General features: G+C 45.6%; 1 protein-coding gene across 2 annotated transcripts in view; it reads right to left on the bottom strand.

Annotated features, from left to right (window-relative positions):
* Positions 1-377: 377 nt before the first annotated feature.
* LOC147427452 (uncharacterized) overlaps positions 378-19505 on the bottom strand; it is a 63112-nt gene continuing 43984 nt past the window's right edge. For both annotated transcript variants that reach the window (XM_086496550.1, XM_086496551.1), the window contains exons 7-12: positions 2018-2460; positions 1793-1892; positions 1637-1696; positions 1460-1552; positions 1253-1372; positions 378-1082 (exon numbers count right to left, since the gene is read on the bottom strand). In XM_086496550.1, the coding sequence (XP_086352676.1) occupies positions 753-1082; positions 1253-1372; positions 1460-1552; positions 1637-1696; positions 1793-1892; positions 2018-2460 (1146 nt within the window). In that variant the 3' untranslated portion in view covers positions 378-752. The remainder of the gene's footprint in view (positions 1083-1252; positions 1373-1459; positions 1553-1636; positions 1697-1792; positions 1893-2017; positions 2461-19505) is intronic.

The following is a 19505-nucleotide window of genomic DNA, read 5'->3' as shown; positions in this document are numbered from 1 at the left end:
ACTTTTGCACTCAACACCTCAGTCTCTCCATGATTGTTTCCATTTGGGAGTAATGTCACTTCAGCAATTTAAGGCCTTCCATGACCTTCTAGCCTTCTTGGATGGGTCCACATGTTTATGTAACTAATGGATAATTAGCTTCATTGTTTGTGTTTGTACCCTTTGCCTTATGGTTGGTAGCTCTTGATAGCATTCAATAGCAAGTATCAGGGCTGCTACATTCTAGAGAGAGTTTGGTATAGAGTATCCAAAGAACCATGCCATTTCCAAAGTTTCAAATAGTGAGCTCTATAGTCAAATTTTCAAGAATATGTAAATCTCATTTGAATACACTCATGTAAATTACAAGAGATAAACCAAGGTAAGAAATGCTGAGGTGAAAGAATTACAGCTTTTATTGGCCTTTGCTAAGCTCTGATATCAATGTTACGAACTATATACATTGAGCTATGTCTCTATCATGGCGAAAATCCATGACAAGAACTCTGGCCTATGTAAAAATACAGGTGCTCATTGTACTTCTATTCAGCAAGGCCCTTATCACACAGCCCGAGCCCTGCAATGCACATTTGACATGACTTGATGCAATCTGTGATAACACTGCTGAATTGTACAAGGGTCACCTCATATTGGACTCCATGTGGGGTTACAAGAGCATTTGAGAGACCGTCATATAAGCCGTTCAATGCTGCCTCTCTCAGGTTTCCCCAAAAAGAACATAGCTGAACCCGCGTCTATTACATCCATTAGGTTCACCTACATTCTGGCTTGTGTGTTTGTTGTAGGAGGAATAAGTACCGGAAACGGAAATCAAATGGTACAACAGAGAGATGCTTTGAGCTAATAGACTTATGTTGTCGATGGTTCAAGCAATTCAGTATCAGATTGGATTGTTCACAAGGCAGAAATTGACAAATCCAATCAAGAATGTCGCCTTGTTCCACCGAATCAACCCCAAAATCAAAAAGCAACTTGGGTATTAGCAGCTTTCCTCTTGTACTCACACCCACTGCGGCACGGGTGTAATCTTGGAGTGCAGATTGCAACTCGCTGTGTATGTTTTCTGCTGTGTAAACTCGAACCTGCAAAAAAAAAAAAGCATACATAGTGATTTTATGCACGATGGAGGGGCAAGATTGAGATTCACAGGAAGAAATCACAGTTTTCAATGGCAAATTCCATGGAAGCGCCCAAATAAACTTCACCTCAACCAGCTTTCTTAGTTCACTTCACATTTATCAGTAAGACATACCGCAGGAGAAGAGCTTGCACCAAAGCTTAGACTAAATGCAACCAATGGTTCCACATGGTCGATTGCAAACGTGCTCACCTCCTCCCTCAGTTTTAGTTTCTGGTGCGCCAAGAGTAATGCCTGAGTATGCACCTCATCATGATGAATACACAAGACAAGACTCAACATTGGGACAGCATCATAAATTTACAAATTACAGCAACTCACAATTTGAGGTCTGTACCACTGAGCTTTTGCTTTTAGCAGGAGATGTTCAATGACAACTGCATTGAATGAGTGACCTCCAACTGTGTAGGCTGCCTGCACAAAAGACCGCACTGGTTTAAATGCAAAAAAGCCCCTTATAACCCAGCTTCAGCAACATGACAGATCATGTACACGAACCTTCTGCATCAGCGAGAAAAACTTAAAATCGTTTTTGGGTACTCCATACGCCAGGTATGCCTGTTAAATCATGACAATTGAGGAGATAAAAACATCATAAAGCTGATGAACAGGCACAGCCACAGGATGTTCCTCATAGGACCTTGAAAAACTCACATGCATCATCAATGCATTGTAAACATTTATCCAAAACGCCAGTTTCTCATTATGTTTCATGCTGCCTGGATTCACTCTAGATAATTGCTCCACCAGAGATCTGCAGAGTTCCAACAATAAATCATGAGTATACTGCGGCTCTCACATACCAAGGATTCAATGCCTACAATGCACAAACAAATATTGCAATACATCAAAAAAAGACCGAGTCTAACTTGAGCTGACCTGAACATTCGCAGGGCCTCTGCAGCATAGTCTAGCTGCTCTTTTCCAACAGACATCTCAGAAACTTGTACAGAACTTGAGTAAGCACCAATATCTGACCAGGCAATCTTTTCTGGGAACTTGTAGGGATCAAAGGACTTATCAGATCCAAAATCCTTGTTTCTTGAGTCAATAGGTGGACTCCGTGTAGTAGAGGATGACTCCGAAATTGAAGAAACGGAAGAGAAGGCGGTGTTTCCATGGGGCGAAGTGGGTGAAGCAACCCTCTTGGATGAAGGAATCCCATCAATAGAATCTGAAAGATGCCTATATATACTAACCATGCATTTTACCATTTCTTCTGATAGCTTATTGGGATAATGCCACGTGTGCTTCACATTCATTGGCTGTATGATCTCATTTGACAATTGTCCACAAGATGATCCAGTTGATTGGGAATTCAGCTGTTAAAAACAATCTCTCTCTCTCTCTTTGTTCTAGTTCTTTTGTACCCAGACATGGTATTAGATTCACCATTATGTAACAGATTGATCTCATAGGTCATTTTGGCCTTTCGAAGACGTTAATATAGCTTTTCATTTTATTTCCTCTCTCTCTCTCTCTCTCTCTCTCTCTCTCTCTCTCTCTCTCTCTCTCTCTCTCTCTCTCTCTCTCTCTCTCTCTCTCTCTCTCTCTCTCTCTCTCTCTCTCTCTCTCTCTCTCTCTCTCTCTCTCTCTCTCTCGCGCGCGCGCGCGCATGTGTGTGCACGCACTCGCGAGAAAAGGGGCTGTATTCTGAGGAGTACAAAGGAGACCTCTCGGGATGCTCAATGGCTTATCACCCAAAGGACGTACAAAAGTGAGGTGACAATGTGTAGGCTATGTAGACATCAAGGTGGTCTATACGATGAGTATCAAATGAACCACTAAGGAGACGCATAATGCCATGTGACCCTTCTACTCAAATTTCTATTTAAAGAGGGTACTTGAGAAGGCTTAATGAGAAAAATCTCCACACAATGGACTACACCAAAGCTTCAACCATTTGCTCTCACCTACACAACCACGTCCAAATGGACTTCGATACTTCAAAGGTTTACATTTGTATAATTTAGGAAGCATCCCCGGACAAGGATAATAACCATAGCAACATGGGACGCGTCCCAAACAGCTCAGACACGCAACGGGGATGAAGTTTAGAGGGGAATCTTGTTTCCACAAGAGAGGTTTTAAATAAGGGGACAACCCGAGATGATGTTGGGACGACGAGGGGAATGGGAGGACAGTGGGGAAGGGAAGCTCAAAAATGGGTGTCTCCTGTTACTACGATGATAACTTGTCACCAATGATCAAGGCATGTAGACAAGAGCGTGCGGAAACAGCGAAGCGAGAGGAACGTCCATTGGCGGCCGAAGTTGATGCTCGTAGACGCAGCAAACGCCGAGGTTTGAAGGCAGGAAAGGGAAGCCTTGCATGATCTCATCACCACTTTGGCGGTCCGCTCCGATACCTCTTCTTTGGAGCCGGATAATGAAAGGCTTGCCAAGACCATCGCAGAGGCAACCAATGCTACACGGACGACCAATGAACCCATTCCCGAGAAAATTACGTTCAATAAGTATGACAGTAAGATGGATGCGATTGTCATTTATTCTTGGTTGCATCAATTTACATTCTATTTTGCGGTTTTTAAAAAGTCTAATAATAAAAAAGTTCTCTTGGCTTCCATGCATCGCATGGATGATGCCATCACCTGGAAGGATGAGTGGATGGAGAAGGAGGAAGCCCACAAAGCGCCCCATTCCGTGTCTCTCCTCGTTCCCCCTCTCGAGCTTAGTTGGGAGGAGTTCGAAGAGGATTTAAAGATGTGTTTTGTGCCTCCACAGTACCTGAAGTGATTGAAGGAGGATTTTCGGGCTTTGTCTCAACAAGGTAGACCTATGATGTCGTATACCGTGTGTCTCAATTAGGTGGACAATTCAGAATATCGGACGAGGAAAGATTGGAGGCCTTTCTCTTTGGATTGGACCGCTCGATCAAGTTTGATGTGGAAGCCGCGGCGATATGCTTGGCTCAACTCCAAGAGATGAAGCACAACAAGCGTAAGCTCAAGACGACCAACGGTAACGGTAACTCTTCCTCTCAGGACTCCTCTAAAGACAAGAACAAAAATTATAATGGGAATGGTAACAATAAAAGAACTCTTACCATTCTCAATTTAATTCTCCATGCACATCTCTCTCTCAGAGTGACAAAGACAAGGATAAGGGTAAAGGAAAATTTGATAAACAGTGGGTCTTCACACCTGATGAGAAAATTGCTCAAGGAATTGTACGTGGTAAATTAAGTACAAAAGAACAGGCATTGTATGCAAAGGAACGTAGGTGTTTCCATTGTCACATAGTAGGTCACATGAAAAAGGAGTATCCTAAGAAAGAAGCTAAAAACCCACTGCTGAGTCAACTTCTAGCTCTACCCCTCAAGAGAATGTTATGATCGTGGTAGAGTAAGAAGCTAAGCAGAAGGGGACTTTAGAAGAGGATGATGTTATAGACATGTTAATGCTCAAAGGGTCATTGTGTTATTTGATTTTAGTGGTTCTCACGATGTCATAAGTGAATCTCTTGTGAAATGTGTACGTCTTCAGACTTCTCCTATCCCCACCCTTCCAATGCAAGGGTTATCTGAAGGCATGGACGCTTCTATGTTTCAAGAATGTAATGATGTCAAGTTGGTCATTCAACAAACCCAATTCACTCATCGTTTTGCTATCTTGTAGGATGTAATATCATTTTGGGCATTAAGTGGTTTCGCGGGTTCAAGCCCATTATCGATTGGGAGAAGCTCACGTTTCTCATCAGAGATAATGTGTCACAACCAGTCCTCGTTCGAGGCGAGAGTGATTAGGAGAAGCTCACAATTCTCATCAGAGATAATGTGTAGCAACCAATCCTTGTTCTTGGACGTGAGAGATGAGTGATTCCCTCTCATCTCTCACGTCCAAGAAAACAAGGAGCTATGTCGAGGAGCCCAAGCGACGGTCATCTATGTCAACCCCACATCAAGGAACTTGGGTATTCCTGACAGGTATAGTGAACGATTTCTCAAGTTCAATTCCGTACTTACCCAAGATCGTCATTTACCTACACATCATCCCCATCGACCTGTGGACATTGTCTCTGACCAATTGCATGACGCCGAACACATAGGTAAAATTTTCTGTATTCCATCAACCGGAGAAAGAGAACCCAAAGCTTCCCAATGATGGGAGTAACGCACTCTAAGTGGCCAGGACATGCCAATCCTGCCTCTGCGGTATACCCCATCTCTTCAGCTCTGATGCCCAGCTTCATAGCTAATTCTGGCGTGATAAAGTTCGCTTTGGCACTTGGATCAAAGAACATCTGGTCTCTAACTTTATCCCACGCTCTACATAACTCAGTGGCATCTGTACTAGGCCTGTCACCCAACATGTCTGGCACTAAACCTGCCGAGGGCATAGGCTCCTTTCCGTTCCTGTCCCCTTTGTCATTTGAATCAGCTGGCCTTTTCTTTTGGGGACAGTTGGCTGCAAAATGATCAGTCTGTTCGCATATAAAGCACTTGTTTTTTCAGCAATCAAGACCTTTTCCTCGGAAGTCTTACACATAAATTCTGCTTCTTTGCTTGCGCTCTAGAGGTCTCGGCTGAACCCTTGCCTTTATTGAACTTAGCTGGCCCCAGGGACGCTTCAGGAGCCACTTTCGTAAAGGGCTGCTTTGCTGAATTTTTCTTTTGCTGCCCTCCTTTCTCGTTGCTTGGAAACCCAGTGTCTTCTCCTTTCAACAAGGCAAGACCAGTGTTAGCAACTTCCATAAGTTGAGTGAGGGTAGCCACTCTGTTCTTGGTACAGTAACCATGAGCCCTTTAGGCAACCCACAATAGTATTTCTCTATCTGCTCTGTCAATGGCACAAATCTGTAGGAGGTCACTAAGAGTAACGCTTTACAAAACCTCCTATTGTACTCCAGCAAGCTCTTGCATGTAGCCGAAGTAAGTTGGTGTCAATCTGTCATGACGTCGGCTTCAAATTCATTTGACAGCCAAGCAGATGCAAACATTTGCTTGAACTAAACCCAAGTGGCGGGTGCCTGTCCTTGCATTAGCAGTGTCGTCCACGATGTAAGCGCATTGTCCTTTAAGAAAGTGGAAGCTTTTCTTACTTTAGAGGCCTCTGTAAAATTCCCTCCTGCATAAGCTATATCAAATTGTTGGAGGAAACTTGAAAGTGAGAGCCTTTGCTTTATTCTCGAAGCCACTAAAGGTGCTCAACTTCCCAGCTGCACCACCTTCTTTGTAAGCTTTCGGTTTTTCCAGTGCCCCCAAGTTGTCATAAGGAAGAGTCTGCAACATGGGCACTGTAGTAGGCATGATCGGCACATCTTGGCAATTCACATTTTGCGTCAGAGGTGCAATATCTGGCTGCTGTCCAGAAAAACCAGCCATGCCAAAATAACCTGTGGCACCCCAAACTGGCCATGGTTGCATTGAAAACCCTGTTGCATGCCGATACTACCATACATGGGGTTTGGCATGATGCCTTGCATACCCCCAAACATTGTTCCTGGCATATGTACGGCTGACTTCTAGGCGCATAACCAGCCATACTTTGGAACACTGATCCACCCCCAAAATACCCAGGATGTACTGTGGGTGGTGGAAAAACTAGGTGCATAGCCTGGTATCCAGTTCCCTGTCCATTCAAGACAACATGCGGGCTCTAAAAGGTGGCGGGCTGAACTGGCATAACCTGTAGAATAGGCGTTCTAGCCACCTGTTCAAGCACGGGAGGAACCTGTTTTGGAGCCCCTAACTCCGCAACATGCGAGTGTTCCCTATCCTGCTGAGTAGCATGGGGGCCTTGGGCTTGAGCCTCAACGGGCTCTATACGCTGAGGGCATTCCCTTGCCTGCTGTGACTTTGATGGTGCTTGCAGATAATCCTTAAACCTGGGATTCTGCACCAACTGAGTGAAGACATTCACAACAGCAACTAATTGTGTCCTGAACGCATCCTCTTCAAAGTGCCCAATCATGAACCCTTGAATCTGTTCTTGCTGTGCATTCGCACGAACAAAAGACGTAGACCGTGGCGGTCGTGAACTCTCGCCAACTTCATGCTGTAAAGGAATAGCCTGTCTACCCTGGGAAGAGGAACCCTCTTCTCTAGCATCGTCTGTCCTGTCAGCCATAGTGTAATTCCAAGTTCCTATGCTTTGTGTCTTCGCCGCAAACAAACCAAGGCTCACTTCTTAAGGAAAAAGTGATCTTGTCCCGGCACGGAACCATGAAACCGGCCCGTAGGGCGGTAGACGTTAGCTTTCACCCGATCTTTAACACTTAGACTTTACGACGCAAAGCAATGACTTAAAAGGAACCTGTAACTGAGACTGGAATTACACTTCAAAACAAAAGCACGGCTAGGAAGCTACAATGCTCCCAGGCAGACAGCGACACCTGTTGGCCCCAAAGGTTGGCGCCCCTTTCAGTATTTCTTTATTCTTTAACAGAAGGAATAAAACCTGTGATTTCCTACAAGCTGTCCCGCACAATCCGGGCTGAAATCCATCTGTTCTCGCCAGATTTCGGTAGCATAATTATACTAGGACGCTTCACAATCAGTATCCCCACGCAATAGATGACTTTCCCGACGCCTACGGACACTTTGCAAAACCTGGCGAGAATCTGCAGCATGCTGAATTCTCTGTTTTCTGCCCCGAAAATGCACCAGATCACCTCTACAGCGGTCCCCTCGTGTCCCCGAACCTCCTGGGGGTATTTGGGACCGTTTAGGGCTGAAACCCTAAACCTGCAAAAATACACAGCAGGCTGTAATTCCTTGTGTCGGGCTCCATTTCGCCTGCCGATCGCATCCGTAGCAAGTCCTGGAGCTCCCACACCTGTAGGGCTACTTGCCCTTTGAATCGGACGAGATTTCTCACGTGAAACCTCTCCGAGTTCACCTGTACCTACGGGGGATTAGCCACTAGCTAATCCAGTACATGTGCAAGAGGCTCTTGCCTCGGCAATCGCGCATGAACCCACACAACTGTACATTGGTCAAATGAGAAGCCCACTTGAGGGGCATAACATAACTGCTCGTAGGGGAGAGAGAGAGAGAGAGAGAGAGAGAGAGAGAGAGAGAGAGCAGTGCGTAGCGTGCAAGGCATCAATCCTGCACCACAATGTACATAAGAGGGAAAGGAAGCCCTCCATAGCTCTTGCACCTGTTGCAATCCACCTGCCGACTAAAAATGGCGCCCCTTTTCTCTTGTAGGCTCGCCCCATCTCTCCTAGAGTGGCAGAATTGCTCACGGAGTGACACCTCGCCCAGTTTCTGACTTTGGCCAACTTGGCTAAAAATATCTCAACTGGTGCGTCAGTTGACTTGGCAACAGAGCAATAAAATGTTCCCTTTGTCATTCCAGAGCTAATGACGCGAACACATTTTCAAGTCCAAAATAGCAGTTCCCTAAATTTTAGGAGATGCTTCCATGGCACTTACACGGGTCGTCTGACCATCGATCACCACTGGAACCACATCGAAAAATGCAATGTCGGCCTCACATCATGTGATTTACACTCGTAGCCCCACCGTGGCTAACCTTAATTCATTTGTCCAACTTTAGTGCTCACTTGCCATCCGGCCTAGACTCTCACTATCCGCCTCACATCATGCAACTCGGGCATTGGGATTTCCAGCATAGTAACAGGGAATGGCCATTTTCAAATCCCCGTTCCCTGTTCCCATCCTGATTTCTCGTTCCGGGTCCCCGTTCCGTGTTTCAAACGTGAGTCTCCGAAACAGGGAATGGCATTTCATGCATGTTGCCGTTCCCCGTTCCCCGTTCCAATTTCCCGTTCCGAGTAACTATGATTTCCAAAGGGGTGCTTTAAAACAAGTCAAATAAAACTCTCTCAAAAAGAAATCAACACGTAAAGTTAGTTGCCACAGACTCGTGACAGGGGCAATTGGACGTAAAGGCTAGTGTAAGGATTCTATTTACTAATCCTTAATTAAGTACTTAAACTCATGATTAAGACTTAAGAAACTTGAACTGTACTCAAAGACAAGACTCAGAAGACTATGTGTTTGAGTGATTCATTGAATGCTTGAAAACTAAGTACAATAGGCTCCTTATATAGGAGACGAAGAGTCACGAGTGAACAGTCACATCTCACGGCGAATAGACATGACTCTGGGCGTAGAGACACATCCCTTGGACAAAGCGCTGCAACCATTGGGCGAAGACTCGCACCCATAGAGCGAAGGGGTGTGACCGATCGTTGAAGGAGTGTTGCTTTTGACGAATAGGCATGTCTTTTGAGCAAAGAGTTGTAACCATCCAAGCGTAGGGGTCCTCCTTGGCATGGCACTTCGCATATCTGCAACTAGGAGTAGTTGTAATACTGTAACATAGTCACAATCGTGACATTCCCTCCCATTTAAAATAAAACCCAAGGTAGTTGTAGAAACTCTGGGAGAAGGAAAATGTATTTCTGCTTGCTTCTGCATCCAAAGCTCTAAGTGTTAAGTCCCATGTCATGGCACTATTATTGACCATGACTATTTTGCCAAACTGAAATCTGAACATATCTACAACTTGATTAGTGCCTTTGTCAAAGTTATTTGTAACTTCGAGCTTTGTCCAATAACAATTTGAATCTGTATCTGCTTGGAGTGAAATTATTGGTAAATGGACTTAAGTTTTCTATTGAGTGATGACCATTGGTTGGAAATCTGCAAGATATTCGAATGGTTTGTCTGGAACAATAAAATCCTCTTGAAGGGATGTTGTAGACTGAGACAGAGTAGTGTTTGGAGGTATATCTATCTGTAAACGTTTATCTATGGAACAAGTTGTGTCCAAAGATTCAATTGCAGCGACTGAAATCGTGCTGCAAGAGTCTGCATCTGATTTATCCTTTGCACCGTTGAAGGCAAGGATTGGAGTCTTCAAGTTTGACTACATTTGGTATCTGTTCAGAAACAAAGACTTTATTCTACAAGGGCGATGACGAGGCGACTTTTTCTGCAGGGGGTAGATGCATGTGGTGGATCAAAGCGGCGTCCCAGCCAAAGTAGGGGTTATGTCCTTATTTGTTGTCACACAAGAACTGGAATCTCTCGAATCTTCAGCTTCTCAGCGGGTATCAAGGCTTCCAATTGAGAAGGGGGAAGTGGGGGAAGTTGTCGCCTCTTAGACCTCTGAAGGATCCTCTTGCACAAGGAAAGGATCAATAAATCTTCAACTGTACCACCATCAAACAAGAAAGAGTTAAATCTAGGGCATGGCTCGCGTGGGGTAACTTGTCCAGCGTCGCAGCATTCACGCCCAAGTACTCGACTAGGGTCGAGTATATATGTGCCACTAAGTAAGCCCATCTTGATATGGCTGATTGCTTTTTAAGATGAGATCCTTTGGAAGCTTCATGTTGCTGCTTTTGTTGTTGATGATTCCAATAAGAAGTTGGTTGATTAGAATTGTAACATTTCCAAGAATATTCCTCTTGAGACTTTTGTTGCTCGCACGAAGGTACTTTGTGTCTAGTTGTTTCTGAGAAACCATGCTTTGGGTGAGAAAATTTGGGTTCCGAAGCCTTTGGTTTGAGTGGTTCTTCCTGGTCGACCACTGAAGCGTCAAAAGAAGATGACAGAGAAGCAGCATTAGTCTGAGAAGTAGTAGTATGACTCCGAGAAGTGGTTTGCATCTGCATTTGCTCCAAGCGAGTGTGAATTGATGCGAGACTTGTTGAAATTGTTGGCATCTGCTTTTTGAGAACTGCTATCGAATCCTCGGGTAAAATATTGTCGTCACCATCTTGTGATTCGACCATGCCAACTCTTTAGCGAAAGTAACTGTTTCTCTAAATAAGCTTAAGAACTGATACTTCGGGAGCGGAACTGCGTCTGGAACGGGTTTTGGCTTTGGAGTCAGGGAATCGGAAATAATGATAGCCTCCGGCTTGGGTAGGGTGAATCTGAAATGACAATAATCTAGTGAAGGATACAAATTCGCCGCACTTTGCTTGAGAGAACTTTCTCTATGTACAAGAGAGGGTACCGGAAAGTCGAAGTCCTTGTCCATGGTAGAGGGGAGCCCCACACGCGCAAGGAGCCAGTGGCGAAGGCTATGCGGGAAGAGAACACACGATTAATACGGTTGCCCACAAGGAAGTAACTCTTAGTGAGTTCACATTGGGCAAGTTTAAAGGTGATCGCTGCTGACGAAGGGGCAGCCTTCAGCCAGCGATTCAACACATCAATGTGAGGGGTTTTCAGCCGTGCGAAGAGGTAGCCCGCTGGAAACACTTGGTCAATAGCGCCTCTTGGGGACAAGGGGTGTGGCGTGAGTGAAGGGATGCCCTTCCATGCACGAAGAGGCGTGCTCGTTCATGCACAACAACCAGGGAAGATACTTCTAGCAGACAGAGTGTCACACTAGCAAATAGGTATTCCTATATGCGAAAGGGTGCCAGCAAGGTGAAGAGGTGCTGCCCTTTTACATGAAGAGGTGTGAACGCAATCCCGAAGGAACACCACACAATGAAGAGGCACACAAAAGGTCACCAGCATAAGGTTGCCCGAAATTCACCGAGTACGTGGCACACCGCGCACACATCTGTGATTCTGTCCGTTATTTACATGATTGAATGTCACATGACACATCCCAACCCTATGTGTCCGTGGACAAGCTACACCATAGCAGGGTTTCCGTCAAGTCCAGTCAAGTTAGATTAGAAGTGATCTGGCACTTTTGTGAGTCTATTCGTAGACCGTGCATACCCAGTCACTCAGTGTAGATGCATATCCTCTGGTTGCACATTGTCTAAGCATAAGCATTTCCATCATATTCCATGAGAGTCAGTTTGGGGATTTTTCAGATGACTTTATCCCATTTTTCCCTATTTTTAACATTTTTCACTTATTTATTAAGTGACTTTTGTTGGGTACTCAGTAGGGAAAATTGGGTAAGTTAATATATAAGCAAACCCAAGTTAGCACAAATTGGCAGATGAGCAAAGGCACAGCAGGCTTCCCCAAGCAACAGGTGTCCCTCCCTCTCTCAGCAAGACCCTCCCCAATATCCTTGGAGAGGCTACTCCATCCATTGGCGTTTTCCTCATCGCATGCATCTCCATCCATTGGCGTTTCCAGAACCAGCCATCGCCATCCCAAGTTCTCACTTGCCCTGGCGTTTTTACCTTCACTGGCAGCAGCTCCAAAGTCCTACTAACGCTAGCCAACAGTTGCAGATCCTCATCGATTTTAGCATCAAAATGCAGCAAGATTCAGCCCTTCAATCTGTATAGAAACCAGCGTTTATCCTCAGCGATTCAGCCATTAAATACGCAGCAGACACTCGGCGTTTTCAGCCGGCAGCAGTACCCTAGACACATCAGCGCTTTTTATCATCATTTCAGCCCTACAAGAACAGTCAATTTCAGCCACAAGTCAACAGGGTGAAGCAGTCAATTCAGCCCCCAAAGTAGCACCGATTCTAAGCCTTGCCCCTTTGTGGACAGCAGATACAAGAAGATCCAGATCAACCCAAAAGTCATCACCATCGTCTTCATCGGCATAGTCCAAATTGCATCAGTCCATTGCATTCGCATTGTACACCTTTGTGCAATCAAAGTTGGACCACTCTCGCCGACGAGAGTGGGACCTTCGGAGGAGGGTTTTACAACCTCTCGGGTGTCGTATCTCTTCTCTCTCCTTCTCTCAGTCTCATTCACTTGCACGCACAATATCCACTCACTTTGTTCGTGATCACAGCACTCTACAAGACGGAAGGCTCTCTCCTTCCCTAAGAACTAAAAGGAACCTTGAGCAGTAAAGATCACTAATCTTGAGAAAATACAACATTCATTCCGCTGCACCTTACATTGGTATCAGAGCTTTGGAAGTGTTCTGCATTAGCAAGCGAAAGAACACCTCAAGAACCTCAAGATCCTCAAGAACCCAAGATTCTCCCGAATCAAGGACCTCAAGAACCTCAAGACCCTCAAGAACCCAAGTTCCTTGTGAGCTTAAGACCCCAAGATTATAGTGCATGGTCGTCACCCGAAGAGGAATGGATACTTTGCATACAGATGATGAGCATGAGAGAGGAGACGACGACTCCTCACCACCCGGAGATGAGTTCTTCAACCCTCCCCCTTCGCCATCTACGCCAAACCCTATGGAGGCAGTGGTCAAGCACATGATGGCCATGATGGATAGACAAGAAGCAAATCGCCTTGCTCAAGACCATGAGCGCCTTGCTCAGGAACGTGAGCGCATTGCTCTTGCCGCAAAACAAGAAGAAAATCGACTTGCTTTCGAACGCGAGCGCGATGAACGAGAAGCTCAAAGGGAGATTCGTCATCAAGAATTCATTTCCCACATGCTAGCCTCGAAGATCGAACCACCCAAAGATCGTGGAAGTTCATCAAGTGGCGCAAGCCACGACGTGGATTCCAACCATCCAGTCACAAAAAAGTTGACTTTCAGTAAGTATGACGATAAGATGGATGCTACGGTGATTCATTCTTGGTTGCATCAATTTAATGCTTATTTTGCGACAACTAAGAAAACAGGAAATAGCAAAGTTTTGACGGCAGCTATGTACCTTGCCGGTGATGCCATCAATTGGTACCATGCATGGCAAGAGGCACAACTAGCCGTGCACCTAGAGACAGCCGACGATTTCACGCCCCTCTCTTTTTAGCGATGAAGCACAACAAGGGAAAGCCTAAGGAGAACAAGTCTTCTCAAGGGACATCTCAGAATTCTCAGAACACACAGAATGGTAAGAACGGTAAGAATGGTAAGTCTTCTAACCCTTCTTCCTCTAATTCCTCGGAAAAGAACTCTAACAATGAATCTAAGGGTAAAGCTAAAGTACCTGCAAAACCTAAGCTAACCCCTGATGAAAAAGCTTCACAAGGAATTATAAGAGGATACATCACGGCTGAAGAACGAGTGATTTATGCTAAAGAAGGTAGATGTTTTCAATGTCACGTTAAGGGTCACATTAAGAACTATCCTAAGACAGTCCCACCTAAAGAACCAAAGGCACCGGCAACTACCACAAACTCTGTCACAACACAACCTGCATCTTCTCATGACTCTGATACACACATTGATGAATATCTCATGAAGTGTTATGGTCATGTAAAAGGACAGCGTTTTGTCATATTGTTTGCTCCAGGCAGTATGCATGATGTGATTAGTCCCCCTCTTGTTGAGAGAGCCCGCCTAGAGGTTAGTCAGAAATCTCCTCTCGAGGTTTCTGGCTTCGCTCTTGGTATGGACTCTCTTATCACGAAGGAGTGCTCTCTTATCACGAAGGAGTGCCTTGATGTGATGTTTACCGTTCAGCAAGCTTCTTTTCGTAGGAAATTTCTTGTGTCTCCTCTCTCAGGATGTGATATGATTTTAGGCATTAAATGGTTTCATGAACTTGATCCTGACATTAAATTTAGTGCTAACACGATCACTTTACATTCCGATACTGATTCCCCCCTCATCATTCGTGCTGAGGAGGGCTTGCATTCTTTGCCTCTCATCTCGCATGTGCAGGTAAAGCGTGAATTACGACAAGGAGCACAAGCGGCATTCATCTATGCTGCCCCAGTTACCCACAGCATTCAGGCTCCAGGTAAGTATTCGGAGTTGTTTACGAAATTTAAACATCTCTTTTTGCAGGATGAGCTTCCACCTCGTCTCCCACCGAAGCGGCCGGAGGACCATCGCATCGAGCTTATGGAGGGAGCGCAGCCTGTCAGTAAGGCTCCCTACCGTTTGAACAAGTCACAGGAGGAAGAGTTAGAGCGACAACTCACGGAGTTGGTGGCTAGAGGATTCATACGTCCGAGTGTAAGTCCTTTTGCTGCCCCTATTTTGTTTGTTCGCAAGAAGGATGGTTCGTCTCGTTTGTGTGTTGATTACAGGGCATTAAACAAGACGACCGTCAAGAACAAGTTTTCGATGCCTCGCATTGAGTATATCCTTGATAGGCTCAATGGGGCAAAGGTTTTCAGCAAGGTCAATCTCAAAAGTGGATACCATCAGGTACCAGTATTCAAAGGCGACATTTTCAAGACCGCCTTTCGCACCGAGCGAGAGCAATGGGAGTATATTGTTATGTCTTTTGGATTGACAAGAACCGTGGGTACGTTCAATCGTCTCATGGTAGGTCGTTTCGGCGATATGGTAGGTGTATGTGTGTTCATCTTTTTAGATGATATTCTCATTTTTTCTGCATCGTGGGAGCAACATGAATTAGATGTTGAAAGGGTACTAACTCGTTTGGATGAGTGTCAGTTGTACATTGCAGCTAAGAAGTCTGAATTTTTTCTTACTGAAGTCACTTATCTGGGTTATATCATTTCTGCAGAAGGCGTCAAGCTAGACCCCGCGAAGGTGGAACAGGTTCGTAATTGGGATTTGCCCAAAACTGCATATGATGTGCGTTCTTTTCTTGGGTTATGTCATGCATATAGTTCGCACATAGAGAATTTTGCACGCATTGCTGCACCTATGACTGATGTTTTGAAAGGGGTAAAGACTCGCCGTCAGCGCGTAGACTTGCCCGAAGCAGCCATTGAGGCTTTCGCAGCTCTCAAGGTTGCGGTGACAGAAGCACCCTGTCTTATCCTTGCCTCTTGGGAAGACCCCTTTGAGGTATGGACGGATGCGAGCAATGTCGCCATTGGCGCTGTGCTCCAGCAGCATGGTCGCCCAGTAGCTTTCCTTAGCCGAAAGCTCAATAGTGCGGAAAAAAATTATTCAGTTTATGATAAAGAACTTTTGTCTGTCATTCACTCTCTTAAGCATTGGAAGCATTTTTTGTATGGTAGAGAGTTTACAGTGCGCACCGATCATCAAGCCCTCAAGTGGCTCCAATCTATGCCTAGTGCACATTGGAGTGATCGCCAAGCTCGGTGGTCACAATTTTTTGAGCAATTTGGCGGTTTGATTGAGTATATGCCTGGAAAAGCTAACCCTATTGCAGATGCGTTGAGTCGCAAAGGACAGATTTTGGCTCTTGAGTCAAGAACCACATTTTCTATAGAGGGTGAGTCTTTTGACAGCATGAAGAATCAGTATGCAGATTCGGAGTTTGGTAAGTATTGGTTGCAGGCTCTTGCTTCCCAAGGGCCCGGCAACTATCTCATTCGTGATGGATTGTTATTTTTTCAGTCAATCAAATGCCTGATGCCAATGCTGAGAGTCAGTCCTTGGATGTGATTTCTGAGAGTGTGAAGCTTCGGCTAAGCAAGGCTCAAGAATCTTATTCTCGACACGCTAACAAGCATCGTCAGGAGGTCTCGATCAAGGAAGGAGATTGAGTGTATCTACGAATCATGAAACGGCGTCTTAAGCAAGTTGGAAAGAAATGTCCTAAGTTATCTTTTCGTATGTATGGTCCATTTCCAATCATCAAAAAGATTAATGAGGTTTCAATGAAATTGAAGTTGCCTAACTCATGGTCAATGCACAACGTTTTCCATGTTTCTTGGTTGAAAGTGTTTCAGGGATCACCTCCAAAGGACGTTTCGGAAAAAGAAGAACCGGAGATCATCGATGAAGCAGAAGTCATGGAGCCGGAGCAAGTGTTGTTGCATTGGTTTCGCCTTGTTCGAAGAAACAAGTACCACAATATTTTTTGAAGTTCAAAGATCGAGGAACCCATGAAGCGGTGTGGGTAGACGAAGAGTTCTTCAAGGATTATCTAGAGTTGTTGACAGACTACAAGGAAGCCATGCAGCTCGGTACCAATACCTCACTTTAAAAAGGACGGGATGTCACGTGACACATCCCAACTCTATGTGTCCGTCGACAAGCTACACCATAGCAGGGTTTCCGTCAAGTCCACTCAAGTTAGATAAGAAGTGATCTGGCACTTTTGTGAGTCTATTTGTAGACCGTGCATGCCCAGTCACTCAGTGTAGATGCATATTCTCTGGTTGCACACTGCATAAGCATAAGCATTTTCATCAGATTCCATCAGAGTCAGTTTGGGGATTTTTCAGATGACTTTATCCCATTTTTCCCTATTTTTAACATTTTTCACTTATTTATTAAGTGACTTTTGTTGGGTACTCAGTAGGGCAAATTGGGTAAGTTAATATATAAGCAAACCCAAGTTAGCACAAATTGGCAGATGAGCAAAGGCACAGCAGGCTTCCCCGAGCAACAAGTGTCCCTCCCTCTCTCAGCAAGACCCTCCCCAATATCCTTGGCGAGGCTACTCCGTCCATTGGCGTTTTCCTCATCGCATGCATCTCCATCCATTGGCGTTTCCAGAACCAGCCATCGCCATCCCAAGTTCTCACTTGCCCTGGCGTTTTTACCTTCACTGGCAGCAGCTCCAAAGTCCTACTAACACTAGCCAACAGTTGCAGATCCTCATCGATTTTAGCATCAAAATGCAGCAAGATTCAGCCCTTCAATCTGTATAGAAACCAGCGTTTATCCTCAGCGATTGAGCCATTAAAAACGCAGCAAACACTCAGCGTTTTCAGCCGGCAGCAATACCCTAGACACATCAGTGTTTTTTATCATCATTTCAGCCCTACAAGAACAGTCAATTTCAGCCACAAGTCAACAAGGTGAAGCAGTCAATTCAGCCCCCAAAGTAGCACCGATTCTAAGCCTTGCCCCTTTGTGGACAGCAGATACAAGAAGATCCAGATCAACCCTAAAGTCATCACCATCGTCTTCATCTGCATAGTCCAAATTGCATCAGTCCATTGCATTCACATTGTACACCTTTGTGCAATCAAAGTTAGGCCACTCTCGCCGACGAGAGTGGGACCTTCGGAGGAGGGTTTTACAACCTCTCGGGTGTCGTATCTCTTCTCTCTCCTTCTCTCAGTCTCATTCACTTGCACGCACAATATCCACTCACTTTGTTCGTGATCACAGCACTCTACAAGACGGAAAGCTCTCTCCTTCCCTAAGGACTAAAAGGAACCTTGAGCAGTAAAGATCACTAATCTTGAGAAAATACAACATTCATTCCGCTGCACCTTACATTGAAATAGAAGGATTCATGTTACCTTATACGCGTATGCGAGTGTGTACCTCTTGAGAGGTTTTGTTGTGCATCAGGTGCACCGATCAACTGGAGGAAGACATTGGCTTTCTCAGTTGGCAGTGTTGCTACGCTTGATTGGCTACCAGGTGAGGGTTTCAGATCGATCCCCCCAGGGACTGCAGTTCGATACTTGGGTTGTCAGGTTGGCTTGGACTTGTCTCCTGAGCAGCAGATTGCTCCCCTCCTCTTGTCCACGTCAGGTGGAAGCTGCTACATTGGAGCTCGACACGACTTTCTTTGGCAGGCAGAGTTGTAGTGGCCAACCAGGTGTAGTTGGCTACTATGTGGTACATTACATCTTGTTGGATCTTTTCAAGCTCCTGCATCAGCCAAGTAGAGAGGCTGATCAAGAACTTCCTTTGGTTAGGGCGCGACACTCAGATAGCCCGGGCCAAAGTGACATGGTAGGTCATCACTCTACCTTGTTCTCAAGAGGGGTTGGGGATCATAGACCCTGCACAACAGAGCACAGCCGTTCTTTGGAAGTTTGTTGTCAGAGGACTGCTTCCAGACGAGAAGCCCTGGAAGGAGTTTTTGCTTCAACGGCTTAAAGCTAGAGTGCCTCAGGCAGGAGGCCCTTGGAGACCTTCCATCAAATGGATTTTCACGGAGATACGCAAAGGTGGCCTGAGCAAGAGACTGGAGGATCATTTTGCTGTGAGCCTGCTTCGCTCCTAGGAGCAGCTACGGAGAGGCCTGGAGCAACACCAGCCCACTTGCACGGAAGAGCGCTTGAGACAGCCCCTTGTTTGTAACCCCATGGTGAGCACTCAGAGAGGCCACTTGGTTGGTAGTAGGCCTCATGTTTCTTGGGGTCCCATGGCAGAGGGTCCAACATGCAAGTGACTGGCTACAATTCTCAAGTTTGTCAGAGGAGCTTCAGAGCATTCAACTACATGGCATGAGAGGAGTGCAGAGCATGTGTCGGGACATCACAGAGGCAATACCAGCTGAGTGGCTTACACCTCTCGAGTCAACAGCGCCCATATGGATGGGGGCCTTCACACGACTGGAGGTCCTCATCGGAGTTCGGGCTTGCTCAGAGACTATACCCTCCATGTTTTTCGAGTTACAGGGCGAGGTTTGATTACACAGAGTCTCAGTAGAGGCCCCACAGGTTGCACACTATTGTTTTCAGAGGATCCAAGTTATGGGCATCTATGGGAGGATTTGTGTCATAGATCCTGACCCAACAGCTCTTGAGACAGGCCACTGGAGGTTGTGGGCTTGGGAGAGCTGTCCACTAGCACGAGTGCCATGGGATCCTGGAGAGTGGTTTTGGAGGACCCTTTCTCCTCAGTCGACCATCCAGGGGTCCCTTTCTTTCGGTACACTGTTTGACTGGGACGTCACATACTGGCAACACGGAGAGAGGCTCGT

Source organism: Adiantum capillus-veneris, chromosome 23, assembly GCF_014529385.1.
Source record: "Adiantum capillus-veneris isolate H3 chromosome 23, ASM1452938v2, whole genome shotgun sequence".
In the NCBI taxonomy this organism is placed as follows: domain Eukaryota; kingdom Viridiplantae; phylum Streptophyta; class Polypodiopsida; order Polypodiales; family Pteridaceae; genus Adiantum; species Adiantum capillus-veneris.
This window is presented reverse-complemented; position numbering and strand designations above follow the sequence as displayed.